The sequence below is a fragment of the Schistocerca americana genome, chromosome 8 (genome assembly GCF_021461395.2).
Source record: "Schistocerca americana isolate TAMUIC-IGC-003095 chromosome 8, iqSchAmer2.1, whole genome shotgun sequence".
In the NCBI taxonomy this organism is placed as follows: Eukaryota; Metazoa; Arthropoda; class Insecta; order Orthoptera; family Acrididae; genus Schistocerca; species Schistocerca americana.
Window position 1 is genome coordinate 46,157,612 of NC_060126.1, and position 27,670 is coordinate 46,185,281.

At 42.5% G+C, this 27,670-nt stretch overlaps 1 protein-coding gene across 1 annotated transcript in view; it reads right to left on the reverse strand.

The window, feature by feature from the left end:
- LOC124545448 (protein son of sevenless-like) overlaps positions 1–27,670 on the reverse strand; it is a 177,065-nt gene that overhangs the window by 107,437 nt on the left and 41,958 nt on the right. The window contains 2 exon segments of the mRNA XM_047124372.1: positions 16,942–17,072; positions 17,148–17,263. Coding sequence (XP_046980328.1) covers positions 16,942–17,072; positions 17,148–17,263 — 247 coding nt within the window.

Genomic DNA, 27,670 nt, shown 5'->3' on the forward strand with positions numbered 1-27,670 from the left:
AGGAGTCCACTACACGCAACAAGCGGCTACACGGGTAGCAGGGGTTGTGTGGCGTGGGCTGGGCGGTTTTTTAGGTTAGATGGCCTTGGGCAAGTACAGAAAGGGCAACAGCCTCAACGGGTGCGGGGCAAAGTCAGGACATGCGGGGACCAAGCAGCAATCGGTATTGTAATTGTCAACTGTCGAAGCTGCGTTGGTAAAGTACCGGAACTTCAAACGCTGATAGAAAGCACCGAAGCTGAAATCGTTATAGGTACAGAAAGCTGGCTTAAGCCAGAGATAAATTCTGCCGAAATTTTTACAAAGGTACAGACGGTGTTTAGAAAGGATAGATTGCATGCAACCGGTGGTGGAGTGTTCATCGCTGTTAGTAGTAGTTTATCCTGTAGTGAAGTAGAAGTGGATAGTTCCTGTGAATTATTATGGGTGGAGGTTACACTAAACAACCGAACTAGGTTAATAATTGGCTCCTTTTACCGACCTCCCGACTCAGCAGCATTAGTGGCAGAACAACTGAGAGAAAATTTGGAATACATTTCACATAAATTTTCTCAGCATGTTATAGTCTTAGGTGGAGATTTCAATTTACCAGATATAGACTGGGACACTCAGATGTTTAGGACGGGTGGTAGGGACAGAGCATCGAGTGACATTATACTGAGTGCACTATCCGAAAATTACCTCGAGCAATTAAACAGAGAACCGACTCGTGGAGATAACATATTGGACCTACTGATAACAAACAGACCCGAACTTTTCGAATCTGTATGTACAGAACAGGGAATCAGTGATCATAAGGCCGTTGCAGCATCCCTGAATATGGAAGTTAATAGGAATATAAAAAAAGGGAGGAAGGTTTATCTGTTTAGCAAGAGTAATAGAAGGCAGATTTCAGACTACCTAACAGATCAAAACGAAAATTTCTGTTCCGACACTGACAATGTTGAGTGTTTATGGAAAAAGTTCAAGGCAATCGTAAAATGCGTTTTAGACAGGTACGTGCCGAGTAAAACTGTGAGGGACGGGAAAAACCCACCGTGGTACAACAACAAAGTTAGGAAACTACTGCGAAAGCAAAGAGAGCTCCACTCCAAGTTTAAACGCAGCCAAAACCTCTCAGACAAACAGAAGCTAAACGATGTCAAAGTTAGCGCAAGGAGGGCTATGCGTGAAGCGTTCATTGAATTCGAAAGTAAAATTCTATGTACCGACTTGACAGAAAATCCTAGGAAGTTCTGGTCTTACGTTAAATCAGTAAGTGGCTCGAAACAGCATATCCAGACACTACGGGATGATGATGGCATTGAAACAGAGGATGACACGCGTAAAGCTGAAATACTAAACACCTTTTTCCAAAGCTGTTTCACAGAGGAAGACCGCACTGCAGTTCCTTCTCTAAATCCTCGCACAAATGAAAAAATGGCTGACATCGAAATAAGTGTCCAAGGAATAGAAAAGCAACTGGAATCACTCAATAGAGGAAAGTCCACTGGACCTGACGGGATACCAATTCGATTCTACACAGAGTACGCGAAAGAACTTGCCCCCCTTCTAACAGCCGTGTACCGCAAGTCTCTAGAGGAACGGAAGGTTCCAAATGATTGGAAAAGAGCACAGATAGTCCCAGTCTTCAAGAAGGGTCGTCGAGCAGATGCGCAAAACTATAGACCTATATCTCTTACGTCGATCTCTTGTAGAATTTTAGAACATGTTTTTTGCTCGCGTATCATGTCATTTCTGGAAACCCAGAATCTACTATGTAGGAATCAACATGGATTCCGGAAACAGCGATCGTGTGAGACCCAACTCGCCTTATTTGTTCATGAGACCCAGAAAATATTAGATACAGGCTCCCAGGTAGATGCTATTTTTCTTGACTTCCGGAAGGCGTTCGATACAGTTCCGCACTGTCGCCTGATAAACAAAGTAAGAGCCTACGGAATATCAGACCAGCTGTGTGGCTGGATTGAAGAGTTTTTAGCAAACAGAACACAGCATGTTGTTATCAATGGAGAGACGTCTACAGACGTTAAAGTAACCTCTGGCGTGCCACAGGGGAGTGTTATGGGACCATTGCTTTTCACAATATATATAAATGACCTAGTAGATAGTGTCGGAAGTTCCATGCGGCTTTTCGCGGATGATGCTGTAGTATACAGAGAAGTTGCTGCATTAGAAAATTGTAGCGAAATACAGGAAGATCTGCAGCGGATAGGCACTTGGTGCAGGGAGTGGCAACTGACCCTTAACATAGACAAATGTAATGTATTGCGAATACATAGAAAGAAGGATCCTTTATTGTATGATTATATGATAGCGGAACAAACACTGGTAGCGGTTACTTCTGTAAAATATCTGGGAGTATGCGTACGGAACGATTTGAAGTGGAATGATCATATAAAACTAATTGTTGGTAAGGCGGGTACCAGGTTGAGATTCATTGGGAGAGTGCTTAGAAAATGTAGTCCATCAACAAAGGAGGTGGCTTACAAAACACTCGTTCGACCTATACTTGAGTATTGCTCATCAGTGTGGGATCCGTACCAGGTCGGGTTGACGGAGGAGATAGAGAAGATCCAAAGAAGAGCGGCGCGTTTCGTCACTGGGTTATTTGGTAACCGTGATAGCGTTACGGAGATGTTTAATAAACTCAAGTGGCAGACTCTGCAAGAGAGGCGCTCTGCATCGCGGTGTAGATTGCTCGCCAGGTTTCGAGAGGGTGCGTTTCTGGATGAGGTATCGAATATATTGCTTCCCCCTACTTATACTTCCCGAGGAGATCACGAATGTAAAATTAGAGAGATTAGAGCGCGCACGGAGGCTTTCAGACAGTCGTTCTTCCCGCAAACCATACGCGACTGGAACAGGAAAGGGAGGTAATGACAGTGGCACGTAAAGTGCCCTCCGCCACACACCGTTGGGTGGCTTGCGGAGTATCAATGTAGATGTAGATGTAGATGTAGATGTAGCTTACGTTATGTGCCAACACTGAACACAAAAATAAACCTGTTTCACAATGAAATGAATGATAGTGGTCATTGTCAACAATGCTTGTGTTAAGAGATTTGAGTATTTACATTCCTGCTAAACCACTGACCATCAGACTAGCGCAGATTGTGAGGGACTTTTATGGTAAAATTTTGCTGTTACTAAATTAAATCAACATGCAGTTATGGAAATGTTACTGAGAAATGGCTTGTCTTTAGACCTGATGACCATTTTATTTTTATGGTTTGAAAAGGATGGTAGGGGGGTTCGGGAGGGTGCAGGTGGGTAGGTAGAGGTTGGGAGTGGTGGGTGGGTAGAGACTGGGAATGGGTGATGGCGGAGGGGGTGATGGGTAGAGGTTGCGGGTGGTGAGATGATGGGGTATGGGGCTTGGGGGTGGGGTGGAGGACACAGGTGATACCATGGGCTTATATTGTTTCATTCTCTTCTTTAAACAGCATGAACATTACACAAAGCAGTATACATGCATCCATAAAGTCATTTACTCTGCACTTCAACCTTCAATGCTACCCAGCCAAGTCACATTTTATTAAATATCCAGTAAAACTGCAGTTACGATGTACCTATCTCTTCTGTTGGGTGCTGCAGTTAGTGACTGCACAATGAATTATGGGAACTGAATACGATGAATAGTGAGTAGGTTACTGGTAGCCAATCAGAATGCTTGCAGTTTCCTGTGGTTTGTATATGAAGTTAGCTATTATTTTATTGTATTAGGTTAGACTTTAACTTTACTGTCAAAATTTACAACAAAATCAGAAATAAAGACATAAAAACAGGTTACTGCAATGATGAACATATCTCAGGCTCAGTTACACTTCAATCTATTTCAGCAATTGTATTTCTGTGTTGAGATTTACTGGCTTCGCCTACTCATAATGAAATTGTCAATTTGCAGCCTAATCTAGGCTTTGTGATTCATTACAAGTCAGTCAAAAACAAATGTAATCATATCATTTACTTCCCATCACTCATCACACAGTTCCCAACTGGAGTACTCAATGCATGTAAATGCATTTCAACCAAATATCCATTTTCAACTATCTTACAATTGAACCAATAACTGGGTGGATTCACCACAAAATGGGCAATGGGCAATTTTCAGGTGCCACACATTGCTAAAGTACTGCAATAATTATTGAATTCCTTTTTACTTTTAGTAGTGTTTTCTTATTTTTGACACTGACTGTAGACAGGAAATGAGTAAATAATAGAGAATATAGAACACTCTGGCACATGAGAGTACATCACCAATACCTAAGAGACCTCTTAATTTGGGGTAAATATGAATACAGAACACACAAACCATGGGTCTTGCTGGGGTGGATGGCTTGAGTTCCTCTATAATACAGATAGTTGTGTCGAAGGTGTAACCACATTGAAAAGGTATCTAGGGAGGCCAGGCTAACCTATGGTTCCCAAAGGGTGCAGCAGCCTTTTCAATAGCTGGACAAGTAAAAGTCTGGGAGACTGACTGATCTGGCCTCTATTCGACAGCAAGGTTTCACTATGTTGGTGCTAGGAACAGCTGAAAGTGAGAGCAAACTATAGCTATTATAAGGGGTGATTTTGTGATGACGTTAGAAACTTTCAAGGGTGATGGAGAAGGGCAAACGAATCAATTTTAGGTAACGGAGACTAGTCAAGAACAACCAAGTTTAAAGTTATAAGCGAAAATCATTCTCCTAACTCTGGCAGTAGATCCCCTCTACTGCAAGCTCTTTGCTTTCCATATTTTTGGAGGAGGTAGTATGGACCAAAACAAACTAAGTGTCTAATAAACATGGGCTCTAAAAAATTTATCTTAAGAATTATGAGCACCAGTTAAAGTAGAAGGGATATGTTTCACAGTAGCAAAGGTGAAGTGGTGTTCATAGCTTTTAAAGCTTTTAAGGTATGAACTTTAGATCTCATGTTTACTGGACTTTTTTTTCTATTTTAGTTGATACTACTTCCTCCCAAAATACGGAAAACAAAAAGCTTCAGTAAAAGCAGTTTACTGTGAGAGGTATTGAAATGCTTTTTGCTTATAATTTTTGACTTGTTTCCAGACCAGTGTTCCTTACCTCAGATTACTTCTTTTACCCTTTCCATCACCCCTGAAATTTTCTAACATCACAGCATCACCCTAAATTTCCCATGAAGTTAGTCTGTCCTTCCCAGGGACACCCCTCCAGTGTGGTTGCACGTATGATGCAACTACCTGTATCATGGAGGTACACAGGCCACCCACACCTCAGTAAGATCCATGACTGGTGCATGCTGTAATCATATCTACCCCCCCCCCCCCCCCAACGAGAATTTTTCAGGTCTTTAGGTATTGGTGATGTACTATTGTGTGCCACAGCATACCATGATCTCTATCATAGAGCTCCAGTGTGAGGCTTAATGACAAAGGTATCATCCAGGGTAAAACATTCCTCAATCGGTGTTGTCAGTGCCATCATCGTCATACAACTCTAAACCCAGGATAGAGAACTTACAAAGGGAAATGGATGGGTAAAGTTAGATCTTTCGAGAATTTAGTGCAGTGCAGTGCCACGAAGAAAAGGACTTTTGTTCAGGTCAGTACAATGTTATCAACACAAACTCAATTACGGGTAATACTAGATTAGGTCTAATAATACATTAAGAAATAGGAATGCAGATAAGCTATGATGACCAGCTCGTTGAGTGTATTGTTGTAACCAACATAGATGTGAACATCCACTACAGTAGTTCATATTTATATGCCCACAAGCTCTACAGGAAAGCTAAAAAAGTGTATTAAAAGATAAAAAAAGATTACTGAAATAGTTAAGGGAGATCAAAATGTAATTATGATTGGGAACTGAAATTTGACAGTTAGAAGAAGACAAGAAGGAAAAATATTAGAACATTAACTGGGGAGAGGATGAAAACAATTTAATCAATGCTAATACTTCATTTACAAATCTTGGAAGAAGGCTGTGTACAAAGGAGAGACATGGAGACAAAAGAGGGTTCCATACACAGTTAGAAACCAGATTTTTAACTGCAAAACATTTCAGAGGTAGATATGGACTATGATCATAATTTACTGGTTATCAACTGCAAATTAAAAAATAAAGAAATTGCAAAAAGGTAGGAATTTAAGGAGATGGGGTAATGTAAAGTTGAAGTAATCAGTAGCTGTTGAGAGTTTCAAATGGAGCATCAGGCAACAACTGACTGAAACAGAAGAAAGGCGTACAGTAGAAAATGCGTGGATACCTTTGAGAGATTAAGAGATGAAACTGCGACAACAGCAGAGACTCAATTAGATCAAAAGATAAGGCCTCATACTTATTCTTGGATATCATAGGGGATATTTAATCTAACTAATGGAAGGAGAAAATGGCAATAGAATGTTAAATTACATTATTTATGTAATTTTTCGCATTTTTTCCACCACTATGGATCCTTGCTCCTTTCATCTCCATCAATACAGAGAAGTTTCCTTACCCCTAGCCAGAAGCCAGTACCACATACCATTCCTGTGTTGTCGCTTGGCTCATGGAATCCCCCCAAAAGGCCTTGCCATCAAATCACCCATCTCCGGCTACCACCCCTCCTTCCACAATGACCTCCACCTGTTCAAATACTGCCAATCTTTAGTCCTCACCAACATAGTCCTGCAAAACCATATCAACCAAGCCCAAACCTCCTTGCAGTAGCTTCCCTCCATCTGCAAAATTCTCCTGCTATGCAATCCCAAATTCCTGGAACCCATAACACACATTGAAACTCTTGGCCTCCAGGAACTAGAGCAACATGCACAACATCACATCAAAAAGCTCTCCACCCTGTTCATTTCCTACTCCCACCCAGGAGTACCACTGTCCACCACCTCTACAACAACCTTCAAACCTCTACAACCTCCAAATCTCCCCCACGTCTCCTCATAGCTGACCAACACAGTCTCAAAGACCTACTACACTTATCCCACCCTCCAAAACACCCTCCCACCACCACACAGAATCCAGAACCTAAACAGATCCAAAACACAGTCATGAACCTTTCCCCCAGAAGCCTTAGCTCCACAGAAATGTCAGTCCTTTCCAAAGGCCTCATCTTTTGCCCCACTCCCAAATTCAATCATGCAGGACTTATTTTAGACCTTCTCCCCTTTTTCCACTCCCTACAGTGGAAACACTTTTTCACCACCAATCAGACTCAACCAAACACCAATGTTGAACTCTGCCTAATTCAGTTCACATTTCTATGCAATCATGATCCACCCCTACTGCCCCTAAATCACCCCCTGTTAACTTTCCAGAATTTCTTAACCTTGAACCCTGCCTCACTATCATTCCCCAAATCACTCAACATGCAAACTAATCTTACATCCACAGAAAGAACAGCACTCCACCATCTAAAAACTTATCCTAACCTTATAATCCTCCCTGTGGCAAAGGCTCCACCACTGCGGTTTTGAACTGCAAGGATTACCTGGCACAAGGACGCTGCAAGCTGTCAGATACATCCATCTATAAACTTTCCACAGTGACTCCACTCCAGAAATCCAGCAGGTGCTCATCACTCCTCAAATCCTTAGACCCATCCCAGAACCTCTCCACAGAGTCCATCTCTCTACTCACCCCTAACCACTTCCCACACTCCTACCTTCTACATGCTTCCTAAAGTCCACAAACCTAACCACCCAGGGCACCCCATTGTGGCCGGTTACTGTGCCCCCACTGAGAGAATCTTTGCTCTCATACACCAACACCTGCAACCTATTACCTCCTATATAAAAGATACCAACCATTACCTCCACCAACTCTCCACAGTTCCTGTCCCTTTACCACACAGAGCCCTGCTTGTCACTATTGATGCCACCTCCCTTTACACTAACGTCCCTAATGCCAATGGCCTTACCACTACTGAATATTTCCTTTCTCAACGCCCGACGGATTCCAAACTAACAACCTCCTTCCTAGTCACCATGAACAACTATATCTTCACCCACAATTATTTCTCCTTTGAAGGCATTGCCTACGAACAAATCCAAGATACAGCTATGGACACCTGCATAGCACCTATTCATGGGCCATCTAGAGGAACACCCAGAAACCTTAACTACTCACCTGGTTCAGATTCATTGATGACATCTTTGCAATCGGGATCGAGGGTGAGGACACCCTACCCACTTTCCTCCAGAACCTCAACGACTTCTCCATTTGCTTAACCAACCCCAACCCCATAAGCCACCTTCCTAGATGTTGACCTCCACCTTAAAGATGGCTACATTTACATCTACATTTATACTCCGCAAGCCACCCAACGGTGTGTGGCGGAGGGCACTTTACGTGCCACTGCATTACCTCCCTTTCCTGTTCCGGTCGCGTATGGTTCGCAGGAAGAACGACTGCTGGAAAGCCTCCGTACACGCTCCGATCTATCTAATTTTACATTCGTGATGTCCTCGGGAGGTATAAGTAGGGGGAAGTAATATACTCGATACTTCATCCAGAAACACACCCTCTCGAAACCTAGACAGCAAGCTACACCGCGATGCAGAGCGCCTCTCTTGCTGAGTCTGCCACTTGAGTTTGCTTAACATCTCCGTAACCCTATCACACTTACCAAATAACCCTGTGACAAAACGCGCCACTCTTCTTTGGATCTTCTCTCTCTCCTCTGTCAACCCGACCTGGTACTGGTCCCACACTGATGAGCAATACTCGAGTATAAGCCACCTCCTTTGTTGATGACTACATTTTCTAAGGACTCTCCCAATGAATCTCAACCTGGCACCCACCTTACCAACAATTAATTTTATGTAATCATTCCACTTCAAATCATTCCGTACGCATACTCCCAGATATTTTACAGAAGTAACTGCTACCAGTGTTTGTTCCACTATCATATAATCATATAATAAAGAATCCTTCTTTCTATGTATTCGCAATACATTACATTTGTCTATGTTAAGGGTCAGTTGCCACTCCCTGCACCAAGAGCCTATCCACTGCAGACCTTCCTGCATTTCACCGCAATTTTCTAATGCTGCAACTTCTCTGTATACTACAGCATCATCCGCAAAAAGCCACATGGAACTTCCGACACTATCTACTAGGTCATTTATATATATATTGTGAAAAGCAATGGTCCCATAACACTCCCTTGTGACACGCCAGAGGTTACTTTAATGTCTGCAGAGTCTCTCCATTGATAACAACATGCTGTGTTCTGTTTGCTAAAAACTCTTCAATCCAGCCACACAGCTGGTCTGATATTCCGTAGGCTCTTACTTTGTTTATCAGGCGACAGTGCGGAACTGTATCGAACGCCTTCCGGAAGTCAAGGAAAATGGCATCTACCCTGGGAGCCTGTATTTAATATTTTCTGGGTCTCATGATTAAATAAAGCGAGTTGGGTCTCACACGATCGCCCTTTCCGGAATCCTTGTTGATTCCTACAGAGTAGATTCTGGGTTTCCAGAAATGACATGATACGCGAGCAAAAAACATGTTCTAAAATTCTACAACAGATCAATGTAAGAGATATAGGCCTATAGTTCTGCGCATCTGCTGGACGACCCTTCTTGAAAACTGGAACTACCTGTGCTCTTTTCCAATCATTTGGAACCTTCTGTTCCTCCAGAGACTTGCGGTACACGGCTGTTAGAAGGGGGGGGGGGGGCAAGTTCTTTCACATACTCTGTGTAGAATCGAATTAGTATCCAGTCTGGTCCAGCGGACTATCCTCTGTTGAATGATTTCAGTTGCTTTTCTATTCCTTGGACACTTATTTCAATTTCAGCCATTTTTTCGTTTGTGCGAGGATTTAGAGAAGGAACTGCAGTGCGGTCTTCCTCCGTGAAACAACTTTGGAAAAAGCTGTTTAATATTTCAGCTTTACGCGTGTCACCCTCTGTTTCAATGCCATTATCATCCCAGAGTGTCTGGACATGATGTTTCGATCCACTTACTGATTTAACGTAAGACCAGAACTTCCTAGGATTTTCTGTCAAGTCGGTACATAGAATTTTACTTTCAAATTCACTGAACATTTCACACAAAGCTCTCCTTACGCTAACTTTGACACTGTTTAGCTTCTGTTTGTCTGAGAGGTTTTGGCTACGTTTAAATTTGCAGTGAAGCTCTCTTTGCTTTCGCAGTAAATTCCTAACTTTGTTGTTGAACCACGGTGGGTTTTTCCCGTCCCTCACAGTTTTACTCGGCAAGTACCTGTCTAAAACGCATTTTACGATTGCCTTGAACTTTTTCCACAAACACTCAACATTGTCAGTGTCGGAACAGAAATTTTCATTTTGATCTGTTAGGTAGACTGAAATCTGCCTCCTATTACTCTTGCTAAACAGATAAACCTTCCTCCCTTTTTTTATATTCCTATTTACTTCCATATTCAGGGATGCTGCAACGGCCTTATGATCACTATTCCCTGTTCTGCACTTACAGAGTCAAAAAGTTCGGATCTGTTTGTTATCAGTAGGTCCAAGATGTTATATCTACGAGTCGATTCTCTGTTTAATTGCTTGAGGTAATTTTCAAATAGTGCACTCAGTATAATGTCACTCGATGCTCTGTCCCTACCACCCATCCTAAACATCTGAGTGTCCCAGTCTATATCTGGTAAATTGAAATCTCCATCTAAGACTACCGTATTTACTCGAATCTAAGCCGCACCTGAAATATGAGACTCGAAATCAAGGAAAAAAAAAATTTCCCGAATCTAACCCGCACCTGAAATTTGAGACTTGAAATTCAAGGGGAGAGAAAAATTATGGGCCGCATCTCCAAATCGAAACAAAGTTGGTCCATTGTAATATGAGACAATTTAGGTCGAATGAATGACGATACAGCTACAGTAGTTTGGTTCGAGTCGTAAGCTTAGCAGTAAAGCTTTACCAGGTAGCCATTGCTATGTGTCCGGCACTCCGTCCGTATTTATACGGGTACCCTTCCTTTTCCACGTGCTTCGTCTGGTTTGAATTGATTGCTCATTTTTCTTTGACCTGATAAGCACAGTTTTCTTTGTTATAGGTGTTTATGTCACTCTAAGCTGAAAATGCATTACTGTACTGTGCCATGCATTGTTTGTCACATTCTGATAGTGCGTGTTTACAGCCTGTCGCCGCTCGCGGCATGGCTTCCTTTTGTGCGCGCTACCGCTACGAGAGGAATCGTCTCATTAGCGAAACAATGGCAAGAAACTGCTATTTATTGTTACTTACACTGCTGCTTTCTTTGATAATGATCAACAAGGACCAAATAATAGACTGCGTATGATAGAAGATGTTCTGAACGAGATCTTAAGGAAAATTTTTCTCCATTTGAAAATCTTTGCAGGCGCCTCTTTAGTACATTACATTCTACACAGAAATTAGAGTCATCTTAGATTTAAAAATCTAGTCAATTGCCGTGCTTCATTTCTGACTGTATCACTATTAAGCATAAGAATAATACGAATATAAACATGACATGATATGTATATTCTTCCGCGTTTGCTGTTGTCTCACTCTAGTTTCGTAGTTTATTAGGCAGGCAGATTTAAATGATATAGCAGCAAACATGAAACAATACATGGCAAAAGCGCTGGCAGGTCGATAGACACACAAACAAACACAAACATACACACAAAATTCAAGCTTTCACAACAAACGATTGCTTCATCAGGAAAGAGGGAAAGACAAAAGGATGTGGGTTTTAAGGGAGAGGATAGGATAAGGAGTCATTCCAATCCCGGGAGCGGAAAGACTTACCTTAGGGGGGAAAAAGGACAGGTATACACTCGCGCGCGCGAGAAGAACTCCAGAATTTCCTCTGCAACCTCAACTCCTTTGGTTCCATCAGATTCACCTGGTCCTACTCCAAATCCCATGCCACTTTCTTTGATGTTGACCTCCATCTGTCCAATGGCCAGCTTCACACGTCCGTCCACATCAAACCCACCAACAAGCAACAATACCTACATTATGACAGCTGCCACCCATTCCACATCAAACAGTCCCTTCCCTACAGCCTAGGTCTTCGTGGCAAACGAATCTGCTCCAGTCCGGAATCCCTGAACCATTACACCAACAACCTGAGAACAGCTTTCGCATCCCGCAACTACCCTCCCGACCTGGTAGAGAAGCAAATAACCAGAGCCATTTCCTCATCCCCTCAAACCCAGAACCTCCCACAGAAGAACCACAAAAGTGCCCCACTTGTGAAAGGATACTTTCCAGGACTGGATCAGACTCTGAAAATGTGGCTCTCCAGCAGGGATACGACTTCCTCAAATCCTGCCCTGCAATGAGATCCATCCTTCATGAAATCCTCCCCATTCCACCAAGAGTGTCTTTCCGCCGTCCACCTAACCTTCGTAACCTCTTAGTTCATCCCTATGAAATCCCCAAACCACCTTCCCTACCCTCTGGCTCCTACCCTTGTAACCGCCCCCGGTGTAAAACCTGTCCCATGCACCCTCCCACCACCACCTACTCCAGTCCTGTAACACGGAAGGTGTACACGATCAAAGGCAGAGCCACGTGTGAAAGCACCCACGTAATTTATCAACTGACCTGCCTACACTGTGAAGCTTTCTATGTGGGAATGACCAGCAACAAACTGTCCATTTGCATGAATGGACAAAGGCAGACAGTGTTTGTTGGTAATGAGGATCACCCTGTGGCTAAACATGCCTTGGTGCACGCCCAGCACATCTTGGCACAGTGTTACACTGTCCGGGTTATCTGGATACTTCCCACTAACACCAACCTGTCAGAACTCCGGAGATGGGAACTTGCCCTTCAGTATATCCTCTCTTCTCATTATCCGCCAGGCCTCAACCTCCGCTAATTTCAAGTTGCCGCCGCTCATACCTCACCTGTCTTTCAACAACATCTTTGCCTCTTTACTTCCGCCCCAACTGACATCTCTGCCCAAACTCTTTGCCTTTACAAATGTCTGCTTGTGTCTGTGTATGTGCGGATGGATGTGTGTGTGTGTGTGTGTGTGTGTGTGTGTGTGTGTGTGTGTGTGTGTGTGTGTGTGTGTGTGTGCGCGCGCGCGCGCGCGCGCGCGCGTGTGCGCGCGCGCGTGTGCGCGCGCGAGAGAGTGTATACCTGTCCTTTTTTCCCCCTAAGGTAAGTCTTTCCGCTCCCGGGATTGGAATGACTCCTTATCCTCTCCCTTAAAACCCACATCCTTTCGTCTTTCCCTCTCCTTCCCTCTATCCTGATGAAGCAACCACTTGTTGCGAAAGCTTGAATTCTGTGTGTATGTTTGTGTGTGTATCGACCTGCCAGCACTTTTGTTTGGTAAGTCTCATCATCTTTGTTTTTAGATATATTTTTCCTACGTGGAATGTTTCCCTCTATTATATTCAATACATGGCAAAATGTTTATATGCATATTATTCTTATGGTGACGAGAATACTGCATGTGATTCACAATTTATAAAAGTTCCTATTAGCAACCATCTCTTCTCACAGATAGGAAAAAATTCAGAACGTAGAGTTGGCCATATTGACAAACATCCCAAACAGTCTTGCCAGTCGGATTTTCGTAGTACATTGAAATGCTGATACATTTGAAGATGAACAATACAGAATTTGTATTTACTTCGTTGGATAATATATGAAAATGCAGTGATCGAAAGTCGGGGTGGAGAAAATAGCTCGTCTTCCACCTTTTTTTTAAATTTATTTACTGACACAGAGGTTTTGGCGCCAGTATTTATCTTTGTGCATACAAAGCATGCCTGTGTAGCGCTACATATATTCGACGGCAGAAGTAAGTTGTGGCTGCACCCACCAACTTTTTTCAGAATTTCCGCTTGCTTTGCACTCTATTCTAATCCGCAGGCGGTTTTTTGGATTACAAAAACCGGAAAAAAAGTGCGGCTTAGATCGAGTAAATACGGTATAACATGCTGAGGAAATTTATGTGAAATGTATTTCAGATTTTCTCTCAGTTGTTCTGCCACTAATGCTGCTGAGTCGGGAGCTCGGTAAAATGAGCCAATTATTAACCTAGCTCGGTTGTTGAGTATAACCTCCACCCATAATAACTCACAGGAACTATCCACTTCTATTTCACTACAGGATAAACTACTACTAACAGCGAGAAACACGCCACCACCGGTTGCATGCAATCTATCCTTTATATTCAATACATGGCAAAATGTTTATATGTATATTATTCTTATGGTGACGAGAATACTGCATGTGATTCACAATTTATAAAAGTCTGTGCCTTTGTAAAAATTTCAGCAGAATTTATCTCTGGCTTCAGCCAGCTTTCTGTACCTATAATCATTTCAGCCTCGGTGCTTTCTATCAGTACTTGAAGTTCCGGTACTTTACCAATGTAGCTTCGACAGTTTACAATTAAAATACCGATTGCTGCTTGGTCCCCGCATGTCCTGACTTTGCCCCGCACCCTTTGAGGCTGTTGCCCTTTCTGTACTTGCCCAAGGTCATCTAACCTAAAAAACCGCCCAGTCCATGCCACACAACCCCTGCTACACATGTAGCCGCCTGCTGTGTGTAGTGGACTCCTGACCTATCCAGTGGAATCCGAAACCCCACCACCCTATGGCGTAAGTCGAGGAATCTGCAGCCCACACAGTCACAGAACCATCTCAGCCTCTGATTCAGACCCTCCACTCGGCTCTGTACCAAAGGTCAACAGTCAGTCCTGTCAACGATGGTGCAGATGGTGAGCTCTGCTTTCATCCCGCTAACAAGACTGGCAGTCTTCACGAAATCAGATAGCCGCCGGAAGCCAGAGAGGATTTCCTCCAATCCATAGCAACACACATCATTGGTGCCGACATGAGCAACCACTGCAGATGGGTGCACACCCAGTACCCTTCATGGTATCCGGAAGGACCCTTTCCACATCTGGAATGACTCCCCCTGGTATGCACACGGAGTGCACAGTGATTTTCTTCCTCTCCCTTGCAGCCACATCAGTACCTCCATCCATATCAAACCTACTAACCACCAGAAACACCTCTACTTCGACATATGCCACCCATGCCATACTAAGAAATCCCTTCCATACAGCCTAGCCACCTGTGGCCATCGCATCTGTAGTGACGAGCGGTCCCTCTCGAAATATAGCGAGCGTCTCCAGAAGCCTTCACAGACCGTAAATATCATCCCAACCTTGTACAAAAAGAAAAATCTACCATGCCTTTTCTTTCCAGTCTCCCATCACCTCCCAAAAGGCCCATAGTCCAGCTACGGAGTAACATTCCCCTTGTAACTCAGTACCACCCAGGACTGGAGAACTGAATTACATTCTCTGCCAGGGTTTCGACTACCTCTCATCATGCCCTGCCCACTATCCCTCCCACCCCTCCCACAGTGTTATTCTGCCGTTCCCTGAACCTACACAATATATTCGTCCATCCTTACACAGCCCCTGTTCCCAATCCCTTACCTCATGGCACATACCCCTGTAGATCCAAGACCCCCTAGATGCAAGACTTGTCCCATACATTCTCTCACCACCACCACCACCACCACCACCACCACCACCAGCCCGGTCACAAATTACAGGGCTACCTGCGAAACCAGTCATGTGATCTACAAGCTAGGCTGCAACCTTTGTGCTGCATTCTACATGGGCATGACAACCGACAAGCTGGTCTCTCCACATGAATGACCACCGACAAACTGTGGCCAATAAACTCGACTGCTTCACTGCCTGTGCCATACGGATGCTTCCCACTAACACCAGCTTTTCTTAATTGCACAGGTGGGAACTTTCCCTGCAATATATCCGATGTTCCCGTAACCCTCCTGGCCTCAGCCTTCATTAGTCATTGTCCTCACCCATCCAGCCCCTTCCCTATTCCCATTCCAGCACTACACAGGCTCCAGTCCACCATCGCAACCAGTCTTTTTACTTCTCTCCTTGTTCGCTCTCTGCCCCTTCTCCCTCCCCACCTCTCCCATGCCCACCAACTAACCTCTCGACTATACATCTAACCTCTCTCCACCTCGTCTCTGCACACTCCGCAGCAGCACTGCACTGTCCACTACCCCTACTCTACTATCCCACCACCTCCCCACCCCAGCCTCCTCCTTACCCCCACCCAGTCACGCACTGGTGCTGCTGCTTGTAGTTTGGCCTCAGTTGCCTGATACTGCAGTAGTGTTTGTATAAGCTGTGTTTGCATGATTATATGGAGATGGAGAGGGGGAGGGGGAGTGGTGGTGGGTGGGGGGGGGGGGGGGGGGGGAGAGAGAGAGAGAGAGAGAGAGAGAGAGAGAGAGAGTATTTTTTATACAACCTTTATTTGTGACAGTCTTTTTGTTGTGCCTATCTGCATCTCAGCATCTTCACTATACGGTGGGTGGCAACTTTCCTTTTCATAATATTGTTACATTCCATCCTGGATTTCCCATTGTTCAAATGGGAATACGGATGTATAAAAAATGAAACTTACAGGAAGTGCAAACTGGTAAAGCAGGAATGGATGTATATGAAATAAAGGATGCGTGACTAGGGAAACATACAATTTGAGTTTCATTTCCTTCTTCGAGTACACTGATGGAACAGTGGAAGTCCTAGAAGCAGATACGACTACAAGGTAGAGTACATACTAGTAATATGGTGTTTAAAATCTTTCTGAAATCTTGTTGTTTCAGAAAAAATTTACCTAAAAATATGCACTTATTTGGCCAAAACCAAATGTTACACCTTCCAGTCCTTACCAATTTCTTGTGCAGAACATGACTTGGTTCAGAAACTTTCACTCGATAAGCATGCCAAGAAAGCATTACAAAACATAAATTTCCTTTTACCTTCACTGAGCAGATAACAGAAAATGCTATATGACAACATATATGCCACCAGCTCACAAATAATTTTATATTTAAAAAAAAAAAAAAAAAAAAAAAAAAAAAAAAAAAAAAAACACATGCAGTTTTTTTGCTTTTTATTTTTATCACACACAATATCTTACCACGAATAAATTCATTGCAGCATTGGCCAATGTCCTTCCCTTCCCAACCGTCTATTGATTTTTGAAGTTCATTTGTCTTATCCAGAGCAATCTGTCTCCTCACTCTACCATGCATTCGAATTCCACTCTCTCTGTAAAAACACAGTTTGTAAATAAAAGTACGAAACAATGAAACTTTTTTCTAGCACAGGGATTATAGTGTGTACCTCTTTGGTAAGTTTCCAACTGTCTGCAAAAGTTCCGTTTGAAGTGGCTTCAACAGGCCTTCCACCTGTTCCAAGCTCTCTCTGTCTTCGTCAATGGGTGTCAATCTATGCAAAATCTGTAAATGAGCACAAGACAGTATACTAAAGATGTTACTGCTGTAGTATTGGTAATATAAATCATCACTAAGTTTGTAACTAATTAGACAATAATACAACAAAAATAATCAATTTTCAAAAATATAATGTAAATAGATAAAAAATCAACATACCATGTAATGTCAGGAGGAAATATATATCAAAGTACTGAAATCTGCAAGCTTTTGGAGCCAATGGACCTCCTCATGGCAAAAGTGTTGAAGCAGAAGGAAAACGGGTGAAAGAAAAGGACTGGTAAGGTTTAGGAAATGGGAAGGGTTTGGGAAAGTTGCCAAAACCCCGAGTCAGGGGAGGCTTACCAGATGGGATGAGAAGGAAAGACCGATAGCTGGGGAGTACACTGGAATCTTTGAAAACCTGACAGCTTAAAGGTGGAAGATAGGGTAATACACACAACAGAGATCACTGACAAAACATCACGCACAGCTTAAAATAGTGGAAAGCTAAGTGCATTGTATATGGTAGAGGTGGGGTGCTGGGATAAACAGACTCATCAGAAAACAGCAAATGCAGAAAACTAAAAGAGAGAGAAGAAAGGAATAGTTACTGGGATGAAATGTTGAGACTGAAGAAATTAACATAAATTAAGGCCAGGAGGGTGGCGAGAACCAAAGAAACATTGTAACGCCAGTTCCCATATGTGGAGTTTACAGAAGCTTGTGTCTGGGCAAAGAATCCAGATGAAACATGTGGTGAAACAGGCAGATCATGACTTTCTTGCTATAGAGCACGCTTTGCAACAGGGTATTGCTTGTTGCCAGTGTAAACCCTCCACCTATGGCCGTTCTTCCTAACTGATAACTTGGTGATAGTCATGCCAATGTGAAAGGCCTAATGGTGTTTACATAACAGCTGGTAAATTACGTGTTGTTTCACAAGTGGCTCTCCCTTTGAGCATGTTTTGCCAGTTACAGGGCTGCTAAAGTAGTGACTGGAGGACACATTGGAAAAGGCTTACAGCAGCCATAGGGTGGGGAAATAGATGTAGGAGGAGCATAGGGTCTGACAAGGATATTGCAGAGACTGGGAGGCCAGAGTGGATCTCATTTCAGGGCTCAATTTTAGGAAGTTATAGCCTTGTTGAAGTTTCCGATCAATACATTCAAGACCAGGATAGCACTGAGTGACAAGAGGTCTACTCCAAAGTTGCTTTTTGGAGGGATCAGCAGTAACAGGATTAAATGTTATGGCTCTGGACATATCCACCTGAACTAAGCTTATGGGATAATTACATGAAGAGAAGGCTGAGGTGAGTATGGTGGTGTATTGCTGTACAAAATCAGCATCTGAACAAGCATGTTTCCCTAAAATCCCAAAGCTGTATGAGAGGGAACGTTTGACATGGAAAGGACAGAGACTGTGAAAATGTAAGTATTGTTGTTTGTTAGCAGCTGACCCTTGGTGAAGGTGATGTCAACTTCAATGAAAGTCTTATGGAATTCGGAATAAGACCATACGAAATTTGATTAGGATTCCAAGAATTATAACAGGTCAGCCTCACCACGAGTCCATATGGCAAAGATGTCATCAACACATCTAAACCAAACACGGGGCTGACAGTTTAGGGACTCCCATTCCAAACAACCCATGAAAAGGTTGGCACAGGAAGGACATACCCTGGTTCCCATGGCTGTGCCCCTAATCTGTTTGTTTGTCTGCCACTCAAAGGTAAAATATTATGGTGTGTAGGAAGGATGTTATAGGTATGGTATCAGGTGTCCACTGAGTGTGGTAATGTTCAGTAACACACAGGTCACATTACGTGGCACTTGTCGGTATAGAGGGACGTGTCATCAATGTTAACAAGCAAGGTGTGTGGTGGGGCTGGGGTGGGGACAGACTTCACATGAGCTCAGAAATGGGTGGTGTCTTTAATAGAGGAGAGAAGATTTTGTACCATATGTTGCAAGTGTTGATCAACTAAGGCAGATATACATTTGGTAAGCACTTTGAAGTCAGTAACTATGACTGCCAGGGTGACTGCGTTTGTGGATCTTAGGAAGAAGGTGAAAGGCGGGGCTGCGTGATTTGGGTAGGGCAACATGTTCTATAGGGGTTTAAGGAGGGACTGTACGTCAATTTGTATCACAGGGGTGGGATCTCGATGGCAGATACCATCATAGATGTGTCAGACAGCTGGCATAGACCCTCACTTACATACTCCCACCAGTCAAAGCACCACAGTGGTAGTCATCAACTGGTGACTACCATCCTCCTCCTAAGGGACGCAATGGTAGATACCTTGTCTGCTGGGAGCATAAGAATGGAGTCATCAACTGATCTTCTACGTACAGCATCTGCCATGAAGATCCCATCCTTGTCATATAAACTGACCTACAGTCGCTCCTTAAAACCTCATGCCCCTCACAAGGACTAACACCTCAATCCACAGAACTCCTTACCCCCATTCAAAACATACATTTCCACCTTTGACCTTCTTCCTAAGATCCCCACACCCAATCACCTTGCTGTCCCTGGTTGCCAGCTTCAAAGGACTTGCCAAACATATACCTGCCTTTGTTGATAAACACCTCTTATTTTAAGACACCAAGCATTTCCTAGATCGTCTGAAATCTGTCCCTGTCCCATTCTTACCACACCCCTTGACTGTTACCATTGATGCCACCTCACTCTATACCAACATCCTCCATGAACACGTTCTGTCTGCTACTGAACATTTCCTTACTCAACGCCCAACTGATACCAGGCCTATTGTGTCCTTCCTGCTCTCCTTAACCAACTTTATACTTACCAGGAACTATTTTACCTTCGAGGGGCAGGCATATAAACAGATCAGTGGTATGGCCATGGGACCCATGATAGTATCTTCCTATGCCAACTTTTTCACAGGTTGCAAGGACACGGCTTCCCGGGGTCCCTAAACCTTCAGCCTCTGGGTTGGTTTAGATGCACTGATGACATCACATTGATGAAAACATGTGTCCCAGCCGTTATGTAAACACCATTTGCTCTTTTACATTGGCATGACTACCACCGATTTATTCGTTAGGACTAATGGGCATAGCAGAGGGTGTATATTGGCAATGAACAATATCCTGTTTCAGAACATCAGAACATACTCCTACAACATGGCAGTCATGAACTTGGTGCCTGTTTCACTACATGTGCTATCTGAATTCTTCCCCCAGACACCAGTTTCTCAGGACTCCGCAGGTGGGAATTGGTGTTACAAGTTTTGGTTATCGCCACCCTCCTGGCCTTAATTTATGCTAATTTCTTCAGTTTCACAATTTGTTCTCAGTAACTATGCCTTTTTTTCACTCCCTTTTAGTTTTCTGTATCCTGAATTTTTTGACAAGTCTATTTCTCCCCACACCCCATGACCACCACATACAATGCACTTAGCTTTCCACTCTTTTTAACTTATCCACAATATTCTGTCAGTATTCTCTGTCTTGCATTAACACCCCATCTTCCACTTTTAAGCTTTCAGGTTTTCAAACTTCATCCAAGGCAGTCCCCAATAATCAGTATTTCCCTCTCATCCTGTCCAGTAAGTCTTCCCTAACTGGTGTTCCGGCCACTATTCCGAACTCTCTCCATTTCCTAAACCTCATCAAGCCCTTTTCCTTTACCCCTCTTCCTTCCCCTTCAACCCTTCTGCCAGAATGAGCCATTGGCTCCGTAAGCTCGCAAAGTCCAATACCTTAATGTGTGTTCCCTCCTGTCACTGCTTGATGAATAGATTTTTTAACTATCTACTTACATTAACTAGTTATACAGTTTCACTTGATGACAGACAGATGTGTGTTATGGACAGGATTCAGGCTCTGGTCAGAAAAAGGAGTACAGCAAAAGCCTAACATAATACAGTTGTCAGGGTGCACGCTTTGTCCCGGCGATATAGTGGAACTGTGGTATACGAAAGTGAGCTATCATATAACAAATTATGCACTGAAAGATTAGTAAAGCACACAACATATTATAATACTGTGTCATATACTGTTTAGTATATAAATTTAAAGAATATTAGAAGTAAAGTATTTGAAACACTTACCAAATACACCAATTAGACAAATTTCAATCAAATAGCAACTAAAGAAGACTACAGTAACTCCAAATAAAATACTGCACTGGACTACATTACATAAAATATATATTTATGACACTTTATGCATGTTCATTTCACCACTCCTTCTAAGTAGCACCATCCCACACGAAGTAGTATAATTCTGAAAAAGTTCCCATATAATTATCACCATCATGGATTTTGCAGAAATTTTGTGTGTACATTCACACATGTTCATGAACATGAGCAGATTTTTCTATCACTAATTCAATACTTTCGGAGACATAGTCATTCATTTTAACCCATAGCGCAGCTACAATCCCCACGAGTTTTCGGTAACTTTGAGGCATAATATCTCCAGCAATATTTTCTCGAAAGAAACAAAAGTAGGCTACCTTGTACAACTTTTTATGCTATTTTAAGCAAAATAATAAAAAAAAAGATCTCCTGAGCAATTTCCGTATGGTTAATCTGAAGCTAAGTCAGCAGAAAACACAGACACTCAAAAAAATGTGATGTTTAGCTTTTTATATCTCCAGCAATAACTGCAGGATAAACTTTGAACTTTGTACATAATCAGTTATCAGTACATGGAATAACAATATTCGATTTCATTCTCCTACCGTTTTCCAGTTGTTTACAATTTGTGGGCAAAGTTCACAATCTTTCTAAAAATGCCAAAAAGCAGCAATTTTTGGTCCACTTTTGCAAAAACGAGTCTTTTGCAAACTCTTTTTAAACAAATTTCATTAGAAAGACCGTATTCTAAGCCACCAAAAAACTATATTTGGTTTTGCAATGCAAGCATACAAGACCCTAAGAAACAGCAACAAGGCGAAGCAAAGTTGGCAGAAAAAATAGACGCTTGGAAAAAAATAAATAAATAAAACAAATTTAAAAAGTTATGTTTAACTTTTTATATCTCCAGAAATAATTGTGGGATTAACCTGAAACTTTACACGTATTAACAATACAAGATCTCAGAATATAAGATTTCACTCTCCTACATCTTTTCAGGAACTTACAAATTGAGGGCAAACATAAAAATTTGTTTCTAAAAACACCAAAAATGGTGATTTCTGGTCTACTTTTACAAAATAAGTCTTTTCTACAAAGTCTTGTAAACCATTTTTATTAGAAAGACTATTTTCTCAACCACCTATAACCTAGATTTGATTTCAAAATGTGAGCATATAAGTTCCTATAAAACAACAAGGTGGAAGTGCATCAACAATGGGACCATATACTGCTGGTACTAATCTGACATCTTTTATTAAGTTCTACAATTAGGAAAATTAGTTTCAAAACTACTGATGACAAGGAATTGAGCTTCAGTGAGAAAAACTGCAAATATGGAGTCTCTTTTTGTTTTTTAGATATCGCTACAGTATTCACCGCCACAAAATTCGTTTTATAAAAAATGAAATGGAATACGGAATCCAACAAAAAGAATAATTTTCTTTTTTTTTGTGGCTCTAATAATTTTAGGTAATAACATTTGAAAAGTGCAATTTTTTGGGTTCTATTTTATCGAAATTTCTTCCCAAACAATGCCATCAGAGATATCATCTGGCCGGCAGTACAGTTTCCCCTCAGAAATTAATGAAACATGTAAAAAAATTCAAGTAGCTTGAAGTAAACATAAGCTTAGGATCCTAAAAGAGATCTCTTCTAGCTTTGGTCTCTGACTCAAAGAAATTTATCAGGCTTGGAATCCTGTGTAAAGAAACCCTTACCCAGCTTGTGAACCTGTGGTACAAAAACCCACCTGAATTGCTGCTCTTCCAGAAACTATCGAATGGGGCCCCTATGGTAATGGGGATGCTTGATTTTTCACTTTAAAAGGAACGAGCAGTGGTTAAGCCATTGTGGACAATAGTAACACATTTATACAATGTTTCATCAGGTTACTAATGTTCCATAAAAACCGTAAACCACACTAATAATAAGTATGCTATACCTTCAACCGGAATTAAACTAGCACACCAACAGTAATGCACAGTAAAGAGACATACTAATAATTCTCTATAACATGATTCCATTCCAATGTCACAAAGACAGCTATGAACTTCACCAAAATTTACACAATGTGACAATGGGTAAAACCTGTGCTGCAGCTGTTATGCAACAATTTTACTATCATGATTTCCATTGCCCTGGTAATGCACAGCTCAATTGTTAAGCTTACAACCAGTCTAAGTCTGTAGTTACAGCAGAAAAGAAAGGCTTAAATGTGTTGTAATGAGTCATAAGAGAAAGAAATGTGATTTTAGAAATTTTTTGAGTTATTTGGACTTTGTCACTTCCCAGTCATCAACACTTTTGATATTACCTTTCCAAGAGAGTACGTCTACTAAACAATTGTAGAACATAATAAAAGGGCGTCAGATTTAATTTGACTATCAGCAGTATATGGGACCATTATCAATGCACCTCCACCTTGTCGTCCTTTTTTTAGGGCCTTATATGCTCACACGGCAAAACCAAATCTAGTTTTTAGGGTTTCAAACATGGTCTTTCTCATGAAAACAGTTTACAACAGTTTGCAGAATACTTTTTTACAAAAGTGGAGCAAAAATAACAATTTCTGGCATTTTTAGAAAAAATCGTCATGTTTGCCCTCAATTTGTGACATACTGAAAAGCAGTAGGAGAATGAAACTGTGTAATCTGATTGATGATTTATTACATGAAAAGTTCTAGGCTTATCCCACCATTTTTACACTTTTTTCAAGCTTCTATTCCTTTTGGCTGATTGCTTCAAATAATTTATTTCACTTAAAAGAGTTCAAAAAGTTGTACAAGATGACACAGTTTTCTTTCTTTCAAGAAAATACTGCCAGAGATATTGTGTCTCAAAGTTGCCGAAAAATCACAGGTGCACTGTTGATAGCTTCACAATGGGGTCAAACAAACAACTGTATCTTTGGAAGAACTGAATTAGTGATTGTGAAATTTCACCAATGCTTATTGGAAGTAAGCGTGAATGTTCAAACAAAATTTTGTCAAAATCTCTGTCATATCGGAACTTCTAGACCACTTGGCATGGAATAATCCAGAAGTAAGTTAGCTTGATTTTTGGAGGGTCACTTCACTGATTTTCTTTTGCGTGTATGTGGCCACTGTGGGACTCGTGTGACATCCAAATGCACATACGAGTATCACTGAGACCAGGGACGTGTCTGTTTGGATGTCTGTGTTGTTGTGTTTGTAAATGTGTGTACTTTTGCTAGAAAAAGAGCAATCGCTCAAAAATGCTGCATCATGTTACGTGTTTCTGTTCTCCATGCATCAGTTCACTACAGGTGAGGTGAAACCAGACTGCACTTATAAGAATCAAACAAAGTGAAAGGGAAGTAATTTAGAAGGGAATGAGACAGGATTGTAGCCTATCCCCAATGTCATTCAATTAGTACACTGAGCAAGTGAAAGTAAACCAAAGAACTATTTGGAGGAGGAATTAAAGTTCAGGGATAAGAATGAAAACTTTGTGGTTTGCAGATAGCAACATAATTCTGTCGGAGATGGTGAAGGACTTGCAAGAGTAGCTGAGGGGTGATTGGTTGATTTAAAAGAGGGGGGGAAGGGACCAAACTGCTTGGTCATCGGTCCCTTGTTTCAAATAAAACAATGCCACAAGGGGAGAATAAAGCAAACGAGACATACAACAGAAAACGGAAGGAAAGGGAAAACCACAAGAACAAAGAAAAGGTAAAAAACACTAAAAGGAACAAAAAAGGACAAGAAAACAACAGAGACACGCAAAAAACAGTTAGAAAGGCGTAAAACAAGAAAGCAGATTACAGTGACTGTCCAACCACGAGAATAAAAAGGAGAAGCCAGCCACTCTGAAACACATTAAAATCACCACCCTAAAAGTGCTAGGGTGAAGGACACAGAGGACCACATGACATGTGCGAAAACTTAGAACAAATGATAAAACCCAACCTCACGAACAAAACGTAAAACTAAAGATGAGGGATTACAGCGGCTAAAAGTGGGCAGTCCAGCAAGAGATGGACGACACTCATTTGTGAGCACAGCAACACCAAGGTGGATCCTCATAACAGAGGAGGTAGCCATGCATTAGCCACATATGGTCAATGCGGAGCCAGCAGAAGACAACTGATTCCCTGCGAGAGGCCTGCATAGAAGACTTCCACACATTCGTAGTCTCCTTAATGACACACAGTTTGTTGCAAGTACTGTTATGCCATTCCGTCTCCCAAAGCCGAAAAACCCTGCGGTGTAAGAGCAAATGCAGGTCAGGTTCAGAGAAGCCGATCTATATAACTGGTTTCCATGTATACAGTTTAGCCAGCCTGTTGGCAAGTTCATTGCCTGGTATTCCGATGTGACTTGGGGTCGAGACAAACACCATTGAGTGACTGGACCGTTCCAGGGCATAGATGGGCTCCTGGCTGGTAACTACGAAAGGATGACGAGGGTAGCATTGGTCGATAGCTTGTAGGCTGCTCAAGGAGTCAGTACACAGAAGAAACGACTCCCCAGGGCATGAACGGATGTGCTCAAGAGAACGAGATACAGCCATCAGCTCTGCAGTGAAAACACTGCAGCCATCGGGTAAGGAACGGTGTTCAATTTGTCCTCCGTGGACATATGCGAAGCAGATGTGACCATCAGCAATCGAACTTTTTGTGTAAACCACTTCATGGCCTCGGTACAAGTCAAGAATCGACAGAAAGTGGCAGGGGAGAGCCGCGGGGTTAACTGAGATCTTAGAGCCATGTGATAGGTCCAGGCGAAGCTGCGGCCTGGGTGTACAGCATGGAGGTGTACGTGAATAGACCAAGTATAGGTGGTAAAGGCAAGGACTCCAGTTCGGGTAGAAGGGATCAGATGCGAACTGCAATTGTAAGCCCTGACCTGGGCCGCTGATGTGGGAGAGGAACCGCCGTGGGTGGGAAAAGGAGACGAAAATTCGGATGCACAGGAGAACTACAAACGTGTGCAATATAACTGGAGAACAGTTGTGCATGCCTGACCTTCAACGGAGGGACCCCAGCCTCCATCAGCACGCTCGTCACTGGACTCGTCCTACAAGCTCCCATCACTAGTCGAACGCCACAGTGGTGCAATGGGCAGAGTAAACGCAACGCTGAGGGCACCGCCTAACCATAAATCACACTCCCATAGTCAAGACGGTATTGAACAAGGGCTCTGTAGAGCTGCAGCAAGGTAGAGCGATCTGCACCCCAGTTGGTGTTGCTCAGGCAGCGGAGAGCTGAGTGAAGTGGATAGAGTATTGAAAGGAGGATACAAGATGAACACCAACAAATGCAAAACAAAGATAATTGAATGTAGTCAGTTTAAATCAGAAGGCGCTGAGAGAATTAGACGAGGAAATAAGACAATAAAAGTACTCTACTAGTTTCGCTATTTGGACAGGAAAATAGCTGATGATGTGTGGAGCACAGAGAATATAAAATGCAGATTGGCAAAATCAAGAAAAGTACTTCCAAAAAGAGGGATTTGTTAACACCTGATTTAAATTTAAGCATTGGAAACTGCAAGTAGGAACAACAACATGTAGGGAAAGACAAAGTGCTACTTACTGTAACGTTATCATGCTAAGTTGCAGACAGGCACAGTTAAAAGACACTTACACATAAGCTTTTGGGCACAGTCTTCATTGGAAAACGAGAAACACACCATTCATTCACACAAGTAAGCACACCTTATGCACACGTGACTGCCAACTCCGACCAGGATGCAACTATCATGTGGGATGGTAGCAACAATCCGGAGGGGGTGGAGAAGGGGAAGGAATAGCACTGTACGCGTGGGGGAAGGGAGGAGCACTGTCTGGCAGAGTATGCAGGGATCAGAATGTCAACATGCACAGTGTCAGGTCGTGGGGCAGGGAGATGGAGAAAACGGAGCAAAAAAGCAGAGGAGTGGCATAAGTTGTGTGGGTGCATACGCAGATGATGGCAGAAAAAGGGTATAGAAGATAGGAATGGGAAAGACGAGATACGACAGAGAGTGTGGAAACTGTTGGGTGGAGGGGCAGCATGTTACTGTAGGTTGAGCCTGGGATAATTATGGGAGTGGAGAATGTGCCGTAAAGATAACTCCCATCTGCACAGTTCAGAAAAGCTGGTGGCAGAGTGGAGAATCCAGATAGGTAGTGAAGCAGCCACTGAAATCAAGCATATTATGTTCAGTTGCATGTTGTGTCACAGGATGGTGTACTTTGCTCTTGGCCACAGTTTGGGGCAGTGGCCATTCATATTGCTGGACAGCTAGGTGATAGTCATACCAATACAAAAAGCTGCGCAATGATAGCAGAAGAGCTGGTAAATGACATGGCTGCT